This window comes from Microplitis mediator, chromosome 8 (assembly GCF_029852145.1).
Source record: "Microplitis mediator isolate UGA2020A chromosome 8, iyMicMedi2.1, whole genome shotgun sequence".
In the NCBI taxonomy this organism is placed as follows: domain Eukaryota; kingdom Metazoa; phylum Arthropoda; class Insecta; order Hymenoptera; family Braconidae; genus Microplitis; species Microplitis mediator.
Genome location: NC_079976.1, coordinates 2,769,630 through 2,780,650, shown reverse-complemented (window position 1 = coordinate 2,780,650; position 11,021 = coordinate 2,769,630). Strand labels below are relative to the sequence as shown.

Here is an 11,021-nt window from a genome sequence, read left to right as displayed (position 1 = left end):
TATATCACTAGGCATTAAGCCTATAGCTTTTTCCCTACCCTATGTACAGACAATCTTTTTGTCTCTATGGGGATTATATGTGGTTTTGTACGACTATGTATGTAATTTTTGGGAAGTAAATAAATAAATAAATAAAATTTTCATGACAGAAATTTTTATAGTTTCCGAAAAAATATGAAAGACTAACTTCCTCGGAAGGTTTTCATCATTCGAGTGACGTAATTATTCAAAACGTAATTAGAAAAGTAAAATTCGTTTAGTACTGCCGTCCCTTAAAAGCAGATATTTCACGTATACGTGAGATTAAAAATTAAGATGAAAACTCTTTAGATGATCGAAATTTGAACTCAAAAATTTGTACGAAACATTTGACATCTCGATGACCTCTAGTACAAATAAAAAATTTTATTTCAATTTACGAGTGTGAATGTAGCAGACATTAGACAAATTTAAAATTATAAATAAAGAGAGTAAATAATTAATAAAATTAAATTTTTAAAAAATGCACTTATCGATTCCAAAATTTTTTAAATGCCTGTTTTTAAAATTTTATTTTATTAAGTATTTACTCTATTTATAATTTTAAATTTGTAGGATGCCTGCTATGTTCACTTAAATTTTTAACTCTCTTCTTCACATAAAATTACATATAAACTTGATGTAAAATAATAGCTTTAAATTTACGTCAAATTTATATATTATTCTACGTATAAGAGAGCTAATAAGTGTAACTGAAATTTTTTATATATACTGTACGCCATCGAGATGTCAAAAGTTTTATTTAAAGTTCTGAGCTGAAACTCTGGTTTCCTGGGAACAAAAGAATTTAAATTGATAGTTTAGGTGATAAATAGTTGTATTTAAATAACGACATTTATTAAAGATAGAGTACATAAAAAAGGCAAAGAAGGCTACAATATCTCGCATTGCTTATTATTCGACTTGTTTGTCCGAGATTCGATTGTTTGTCACAAATCTTTTTTTTGTTCTTGAATAATCAATTGTTGGTCGGTATCAGGTTTGTCTTTGATTTGCAATTCCATTCCTTCGACGTTCTCAAGTTTCTCTAGATGTTTTTTCTTCAAAATTGAAGCTCCTGTGAATCCTGAAACAAATGATTCAAACAAAAATTTACAATAGTTCAAGAAATCTGTAGAAACTGTTCCTATAATTTTTCCCCTGTAATCAACAAGATTTGTCATCAAGTATAATAATATGAGTTTATAAATTTACCTAAAATACCACAACCTAAAGCTGTCAATCCGCCGAGTTTAACCCCAGCAATTAAACCAACAGGTCCACCTATACAAGTTCCGATAAGTGCACCAGCTAATGGATAAGCTGCTACTTTTAGCTTCGAAGCTTTTTCTAAAAATTTGTTTCCTCTTACAACATTTTCATGAGATTCAATGACATTGTCCTCCACTTCATTTACATGATGTTTCTGATCCTATGAAAGAAATTATCCCATAAATTACATTTATCATTTTCTTCCTTCGAAATACCCCTGCTTAAAAAATCCGATAGATTCTTATAGCTGTATGTATACCCTGATTAAACAACTGAATTCGATCGAATTAAACAGAATTTAATTTTTAATTCTATTTAATTCAGTTAAATTCTGTTAATTCGGTACCTAACTTAAAAATGAATTCTGTCTAATTCGGCAGGCAAACCAGAATTTGTTAAAATTAAAACGAATTTAAATAATTTTATTCGGTTTAATTCTGATTAATTCAAAAATGATTCTCCAATTTCTGGTTCTGAATCCGAATTAAACTGAATTAAAACCAATTTGAAATTTTTAAGTCGATTTTTTTCTGTTTAATTCAAATACAAATTTTCAATTCAGTTGAATTCTGTTTTGCAGAATTCGACAGAATATAACAGAATTAAAATTTTTAATTCGGTCGAATTCAGTTGTTTAATCAGGGTAAGGTCTTATACTTGACTATAGCTCTTCTCATAGAACTCATGCATTCTTATAAAATCTCTATGGGAATTTATAAGAATCTATTGAATTGTATGAGATTTTCTAAACAGGGACTTGTCTCCATACACGACTCGTTACTACGTACATAAATTAACTTATTCATATGAATAAATAATTGATGTAACTGTTGGAGATCATTTTGTAAAGAGTTCCAAGCATGCAAACACGCATTTTGTCTTTCGATTTCATCATGTTCTGTTTGCAATTGAACATAACGGTCATCTAGAGGATAAGTTTGTTCACCGTCTTCTTCAGTTGGTGTTGATGGTGAACATATAGACGAACTAGGATATTCTAATTTCATATCTATAATAAAAATAAACATATATATGGTGGATTATTTTTATACACGGAAAAAAAGAATATTAAAATTAATAAATAATAGTAAAAAGTGGAATCTGTTATCAATAGTTAGTACTACTATGTACTTAATGCAAAGTAGTTTACTAATTTTTGTATATTCCTAAAAACTACTATCAATTATTTCGAAAAGTAAGTAAATATTATTACTTTTAGGTATATAAATACGTGACTTAATGGTGAAAATTAATTAATTTATGGCATACATCTATTAAAAAGTAATGATTGGTCGAATTAAGAACTGGTATCTTAGATACTGATATTTCCAGCCGAAAATTACAAAAGTTACTAACTTTTATATTATAAATTCGATATCACTGATCAATTATTAGCTTAAAATACCATTTATTTATCATTATAAATAAATTTACAATATACATAAATCGAATAAGTGGTAAATAATGAAATGAAAAATTAGTATACTAGATACTGATTTTTTGCTTATAAAAATACCGAAAACTTTTAACTTTTATTTTATAAATTCTATTCCATTGACTAATAATTAATATAAAATGTTATTTATTCGTTATTATAAATTAATTTATTATATACATAAATCGGATAAGTGGTAAATTTTTTTAATTTTTCTGTTTATTTGAATAGTAATAAATAACTGTAGATACCAATTTATCGATTCTTTTTCATATTAATTTTAATATAAGAAATTAAAAATTTTGCTCTTCTATGTGTATCAAATTTTAATATAAATAATAGCCATTTTGTAATATATAATGATCCTGGTTTGATATTAGTATACAAATATACTAATTTCAAGTCAAAAATAAACTACAAACTATTAAAATTTTGAGCATCATTTTTTTCCGTGTAAATTATTGGAACTGTGTTATAAATTACCGAGATATTCTTGAATAGCAGTAATGGTAGAAAATCGAGATTTATGTGTAAGTTTATCAAACTTATCAATATCGTTGTCGTCAACTTGACCTCTCAGTGTGTCCATTTCATACAGTAATTGTTCTAATTGTTTGACTAGTCTCAATGCATTTGTTTGTTCCTTGTGAACTTTTTTCCAGTCTTTATCTCTTTGATACTGCAATTAAATATATATTAGTAAAGCTTAAAAATATATAAATAAATTTTTCTTACTTTCTTAATGTTATCTTTGTGTCTTCGTAATAAATCTAAATGATGTGGTATTGCTACGTCGAATTTACTTATTGGTATTTCTAATCTTCTGATAGGTTGTTTCATTGTACTTGTTTCAGACATTGTTTTAAAATACTTAACTATAAATTAAACACCTTAGATAATTTATGATATCTTATGTAAGTTATGTATAGTTTTTTCTCACTATTCATTAAATTTTATTATTATACAACTATCAAAACATATAAAAACAGTTGTCGGAGGTCAGCTGATGTTTACATACATTCTAAAGTCCGAGAAAAGCAAAAAATTGACAGGAGACATGGAATGCTGATCAAGTAGAATTTAGTATGACACATTGTTGGTAAAATAGAGGAATTTCACGGAAAACTGCTGAGTCATACGAGAATGAAACTCAGTAACTGAGTTTTCAAAAAGTCTAGGGATAGGGAAACAGATGGCAGTGTGTGGTTTTTTCCAAAATGGAAGCTAATTTTGGCTAGATTGGGAATCCCCAAGGCCTATTGTACCTTTTTTCGATAAAAGAAAAGAATTGTTTAGCTCCTTGAATTTATAAATTAGCTTTCAACAATTTTCCAGGATACAAATATACAATTCGATGATTGTAATTATTAGTTGCCCAGTCCGTTAATTTTTAAGATCATGCATCTCATGTTTTGAGAAATGAATAATTTGAGGGAAATTGATATTCTGATCTGCAAGTTGTAAATTTCTGGCAACAAATCATAGAATATTAATTTTCTAGGTACTTGTAAATTGTAACGATCTCAGTAAATGATAGAGATTGTTAAGTAGTTACGCAGTCTATAAATTATTGGAATCTTGATCGTACGTCTTCATTATGTCCGTAAATTTTCAAATAATAAAGCGATGAAAACGTGAAAACTAATTAGGTCATTGTATTACGTTGAAAATCTGGAAAATGTTTCAGAAATTGACGAATATTCGATTTTTGGATCTCGAACTTGACGCTCTATTTTTTTTCGGGAAAACTTATCAAATTATACGTCCATTTGTGCGGAATTCTAGTTTATATTGTGAAATTTTGATATTTTATATCTAGAATCTCTATTGTTATCTGCAAAAAAAAAATTAGAAAGTTCAAACTTTATTTCCACGCAGATTATTTTGATGATTTTTAAGCTATCACACTAAATTTATAAAAGTGTTTAGAAAATAAAGTATGAGTTTTCGCCACTGTGACACTATCGTTGTCGTCGTTTGTTACCAGATGCTGCGCAAGATTATTGGATAAAAGTTTTTTCCGGTTTCGCGTGAAAATAATTTTGTTCTGCCGTTTCATTTTAGATTTTTTTGTTTCTCCAGTCGTCGTTTCGTACTTTTGTAGGATGCAAAAAAAAAGATAAACTTTTCCGAGACTTTTTGATACTTGTCCGTGTTTCTCGAGGCAATACGATGCTCTTCGCCATCTGCCACTTAACATGTACTCGAGAAGCGAACGAACGGGTTAAAGGGTGAGGGTGCGGGTGCGGGTGAAACGCGGGCCCGATAATGCTTCTATGCGCTTCGGTCAAGGGGATTGTTTCAACAGAATTTAACTTACCGAGTATCTAAATATCCAATATCGTTTCCATCCATGCCAGTACGTATATGCCAGTATTATACAGTTTTCATCGATTCCTCCCGCTCTCAATGTTCGTGTGATTGTTCTAGGACTGGGATTATTACAATCGGTCTCTAAGGTTTTCCGAGATGTTCACTGTTCTGTACAGTCTATACACATCGGGTATGAAACTCCCCCTGAGACTAAGAACAATTTCACTGTGATAGTCAATTTGATTTATTTTACTTGCATGATTCATACTAAATCATAAAATATATACCATTCACATACATACATTATCTTTTTTTAATTTCATGTAATCCAATTTATTTCAAAATTAAACATGACAGATTTAATTAAAATTTTATCATAAATTGTAATCGAATATTACGCTACGGAGTATATATACTAGGGTGTTTCAAAAAAATCGACTTTTGTTATTTCTTCAAATGGCCAGAAAATTCTTTCAGAGAATGCCAAAATAAGGAGCTCGTCAAAGTAAGAGTTCTTAATTTGAAGATTTACAGCTCTCGGATCGTGATTTTCTATTTCCCATTTAAATAACATAGGAAAAAAAATTTTTTATTTTTTTATTTTTCTAACTCAGCATTCGCACCTTATATAAATCAGTCCATAGCATTTTTTTGTAGAGAATTTAACGCTCTACAAAAAAGATCTCTTATCATTTTTTGATAAATCCATCCATTCGAAGGTTATTAGAGCTGGAAGTCAAATTTATAATAAATTTCCAGATCTTTTTACTTTTCCAGCAAAACTATCAGACTTATCAAAAAATATTAAAAGATCTTTTTTATAGACAATTTTATACTCTACAAATTATTTTTAATGAAGTTTTTTGAAATTCCGCATCGTTTTCTAGTTATTTTCATTTTAATGTTAAGTTCTCAGAATAGATTAGAAGACTATTATTTTTACGAGCTTGGCATTATATATTAATACTGTATATATTATATACTAGCTACAAAAATTGAAGAATATTCAAAAAATTCTAAATTTTTGGCGATTTTCAAAAACATAAAACTGTTTTCTATAAGACATCACTATTGTTTTTTGTTAAAAAATTTGTTTTGATACAAGAAATTCGATTCAAAAACAGTTGGAAGATTGGGATATTTGCATAACTTGAGAACTTCGCAAATAATAGATAGAGTTAGAAATTTTTTTTTTAACCGCAAACCATTCCAAAAAAACTCGGAAAAAAAATTTGACTACAAGTAGTGATTTGAAAGAAAAAAATAAAATAAATAATCGCTCTGGTCCATTTTTCGAAAAAAAATTGACGCATTGTACAGATAAATATAAATCTGTTGTGAATATTTTCCGGACAAGTTATGATATATATGAACTTGATATATGTCGATCATTTTATTTTCATTAATCATTTGCATTCATATCGAACATTCACTTGATAATTAAAAACAGTAGAGCGTAAATATATGCAGGTATAATGGCTGGTAAAGAGCTTCTTGATCACAATTAAATCTCGTTTATTACCTTTTCATGACACTCGTGTACACCGAAAGAGCTCACGCTACAGCATAAGTGTTCTTTGCACGAATTAATTTTGAAGCTTCTAACGTAAAGCTCTCACTTAACTATCGCTTATCACATCACTTTATATCGGAATAATTTATTGGTCATTAGTGATATTGATAATGATTATAATTACAATTATAAAAGCAGATTCTGCTCAAGTAGACAGCTAGCCTTAATTAAAATTTTTTTTCATTTTAGATATTGCGTAATTTGAGTTGAATAATTAGAAATCAGGTGATTTATTTTTTTTAATTATGTAATATTTCGGCACATCAATAATCAGTAGTTACAATAATTTTGGAACTGGGAACAAAAATGAATTAGAGATTTCTAAAATAAAACAAGCTCTTTCGATTGCCACCTTAACCATCCAAATCTGTTCATTAGTTAAAAAGTTATAGACCGGTCACACACATACATACACACATACACACACACACATACATACATACATACAGACACTCGGACATCATTATGAAAATAGTCAGAATAGCTTCCTAGGACCTCAAAACCTCGATATCTGATGAAATTTCGATTTTCGCAAATCGGGGTGAAAACAATAACTTCCCAATTTTTCGAAAATCGTCGATTTTCTTAGCGGGAATTTAAAAATCGTCATTGATTTATAAGGTTGTGGAAAAAAAAATTAGTCATTGGTAGACAATCAGAGTAGTATTTCATTCAGAGCATAACACAAATGTTACAAAAGAATAAATTTATTTAAAAGAGATAGCAGTATTTTAATTTTAATTTAGTAAGTTAGAAAATAAACAAATCGTAGACATGAAACACAGGTTATGTTTACTGATTTCAGATGAATATTCATGAAATACTTTAGTTTTTATCTATAAAATATAACCACTGGCTTGCAGTGCTAATTTAAATAACAATAAAAAACAATGCCACGTTCAGAAAAAAACATTATTTATAATATGCTGTAGGTTGTTAGTATTTTTGTAACTGTAAAATTTAGTGAGTGGGTTATTTTTCAATAAGTAGTAATGTCTTCATAAATCAGACGGTCGAAATACGTATCCGAGCTAATGCAAGAGAGTACGGTATATTTTATATCTTAATATTTATCATTTTTTTCTTCATTTTATGTAAGTTACATAATATCAGGCGGAATAAAGTAATCGCCATAGCGAACGATCGAAGCACCAGGAGCCGGGAAACGAGCTTTTTATTTCTCAGCCGCATTTTACGGCAGCCTTGCATCCGTGCTTATCTCGACCCTTGGTCCTTTCACTTCTCTATTTTCTTCCTTATGTACACCATTCACCTTTTACGAGCCTTCATGGCCGTGGATTATTAGAACAAGCGACAAGATTTAAAGGGAAAAAATGAAAAACCTGAAAATCATCTTTTTTAATTGGACTTTTACGTCAAACTTTAGACGTCGTAAAAAAACAATAAGTTAACTTTTAGTATGATAATTTACGAATAATAATAATAATTATGATGATTATTATTATTATACGCTTTTGATGGCATCACGGAATAGAAAGTTAAGCAAAAATGACTGAAGAAGATGAGGTAAAACGAGCTTCTGGAGCAAAATAAATTTTTGACTTATGTAGAACCCTAGAAAATAAATTTGTAGTTCATAATACTAAAGATTGAAAAGAGAAAAAATTAAATTTCACAATTTAAAAATTTTTTTTGAAAAGCTTATTTAGCTCCATATTAAAATTTTGATCTTTCTATGACTGGGTCGCATTGATAATAAAACTAAATACTTATTTGATGACTACAAAACAATTGAACTAGAGAAAAAAACGCTATCGATATTTCGTCTTCTTCCTTTTCTCCACATGCCTGCAAGCTAGGAACGGTCGATTTTTTGCGTGTTCTACGTAAGATTAAACGGTCGGTTGAAAATAGAGCTGCGTAAATTCACAAGCAATGATCCAAGCCAAGTGATCTTTCGTGTCTACTCTTGGCTTGTTGTAAAAACCAAAAAAAGGAAGACAACTATATATATGTATGTATATGTATACGACAAGGTAGTTGATTCCCGAGCGAAGAAAGACAGCAGGAAGAGAATAGAATAAGAGAGGCGAAAGTCCTTTTCAATTTCAGGTTCTGGAGTCTTCGTCTCTTGAACGTGGATCCAAGGGAGTGCCAACGGGGATTAGAGGGGACGAGTTGGCAGTGCATTTACAAATATACGAGAGACGCGACTCTGAAGGCGGAAAGGATTACGAGTCAGTTGCAAGAAGAGACTCTGGGAGAAGGAAACCGTGAACCTTTCTGCTCTTACTCCACCCTCTGAGAGTGTATATACATACAGATATATAGACATACAGATATACCTAGACGGAAAAGGAAAATGGTAAAGAAGCCCAGGGAAAGAGGAACCAGGAGCCAGAAGCAAGGAGACAGGAGACGATAGCTTAAATAATCAATCGTCTAAAGCTTCTGACCAGAAAGAGAAAGTTGATAGAGTTGACCCGGAACCAAGTGTTTGCGATTCCTTTATATTTTTTTATCCACCTTTAGCTCGATGGAATTAATTTACCGGATAGCAGACAGAGTTTGGTTAATCCTCGCTTTTATTTTAAACTTTTATTTCATTTTGACAAGTATTTAATTATTTCAAAATCCACTCGATTCATAAATATTTTATCGTTGCGTCAGGTATATCAGTATTGTATCTACATTATAAATCATAATATTTGTTGTGACTATGACAAATAACGAATAATAAATTGCGTTCGCGGGATCTGTAGTGTAAACGAAAACAATTATACGAAATATTATTTATCCACTTAATCCCAAATAACGTGTCGCCCTTGATTCGCGTTGTATTGCCTGCCTTCTTTTTTATTTTTTTATTTATTTGTCTATTTTTTAATTTCTCAGTTATATATGTCCCCGTAATTTCATCGAACGAATACACACGCCCTCCGTGATTGCACAGAGAGTAAAGAGTCCAGAGTCCAGAGTGTAGAGTGTAGAGTGTAGAGTCCAGAGGCAAACTATGATTTCGTATGAGTGGGGAGGCGGCGTTACAGCGGTTTGCAATTTCCATTTATTTATGCAGCTTGTAAATACGTTATACCGGTTCGTTGTTATCGAGGCTGTCAGTGCGTACATCCGGACGGCTGAATACGAAAAGCGGTTTTCAGTAACAACACACTTCTATAACTGATCTATTCGGCTACTCTGTGCAAACTTGTATTTAATATACATCACACGCTAGAATAAACAATTATTTCAGTAATAATAATAATTTTGAGTATTTGCATTAAATGATAACAACAGAAATTAAGAGAAAGACTGAATAATCAAGGCTTCTACAGCCCATGATCCATGACATGAACAACCGTTTATTTCCGTTTATTCAAAATCCCATCAGACAGTTTTATCTTTTTTTATTCCTTGCACAACTTAACCCTCTCATTCTCTCTTCTTTTCCTACTTATTACCTTCTTCGGGTACAGACCCTGTGTGTGTGTCACCCTACGGGCTTTCCAAAGCTGAAATATTCCGGTAGACAGCGCATCCGAACAGCTTACCGGATGATCCGATAATCCCATTACCCGGGGTCATAATACTGCCCGGCGTGCAGGAGCTTTTGCAGGGGGCTCCTGCTAAACGCGATGAAAATACTCAATAACAGTTGTCTCGAGACGACTGACGACAAACGCGGCTGCATTATTCGCCTGGACTTATGTCTGAGTTGCTGTTTCATATTTACCGACTCTTCATCAAACAATATTTGATGGTTACGTAACAAATGATCCGAGGACAATTAATCCGCGACAATTGATCCTTGCGACGATTGATCCGTCGATAAAATGCGTGTAACATGAAAAATTACGCCCTTTTTTCACTAATTTGTGTGTGAGTATATTTTTTATGTTACACGCACACAAAATTTGTGAAAAAAGGGCGTAATTTTTCATGTTACACGCATTCTATCGACGGATCAATCGTCGCAAGGATCAATTGTCGCGGATCAATTGTCCTCGGATCATCGGTCGTGTCACCATATTTGATACTTAATTCTTCCAAGCACAATATCAGACTCTGCTGCAAATGTCAATTCGGTTTCCAAAAAATTAAGTAATTAAATATAATTTCGGTAAAAGTGCACGAGCTTTTTTGTAGTTTTTACTCATCAAATAGCCACAATCTACTTAAAGTCTGACACTGCATTGTTGCACGTGTACTGCTCATATATAACGATGATATCAGAGTATAGAGGGTTTCAGTCAGTTTGTGTTTGCACTAGTACTAGTAGTGCAGTGTTCCGCTAACGAACCTATCGTAGTAGCTCTAACTATCCTTGCATTTACCCTCATCCTCTTTACTCTACTCTACTCTATATAGCTTTTGCCCATATATATCTATATAAATACTATACGATACTAATAACAATAATAATACACTCGTATAATTTAAACAAGAACA

The 11,021-nt window shown here is 31.0% G+C and overlaps 1 protein-coding gene across 1 annotated transcript; it reads right to left on the bottom strand.

Annotated features, from left to right (window-relative positions):
• Nucleotides 1–854: 854 nt before the first annotated feature.
• On the bottom strand, nucleotides 855–3,753 carry LOC130672636 (syntaxin-17). The gene is made up of 5 exons (XM_057477282.1): nucleotides 3,461–3,753; nucleotides 3,209–3,404; nucleotides 2,079–2,299; nucleotides 1,234–1,450; nucleotides 855–1,105 (listed from the first exon to the last, which is right to left on the bottom strand). The coding sequence occupies exons 1-5, from the start codon at nucleotides 3,581–3,583 to the stop codon at nucleotides 969–971; spliced, it is 894 nt and encodes a 297-aa protein (XP_057333265.1). The 5' UTR covers nucleotides 3,584–3,753; the 3' UTR covers nucleotides 855–968.
• Between the last annotated feature and the right edge of the window lie 7,268 nt (nucleotides 3,754–11,021).

Coding starts and splice junctions, on each gene's coding strand:
- LOC130672636 (XM_057477282.1), bottom strand. CDS start 3,583: ATGTCTGAAACAAGTACAATGAAACAACCTATCAGAAGATTAGAAATA. Junction 3,405..3,460: donor ACAAAGATAACATTAAGAAA/GTAAGAAAAATT, acceptor ATTTAATTGCAG/TATCAAAGAGATAAAGACTG. Junction 1,106..1,233: donor TTTAGGTTGTGGTATTTTAG/GTAAATTTATAA, acceptor CATTTGTTTCAG/GATTCACAGGAGCTTCAATT.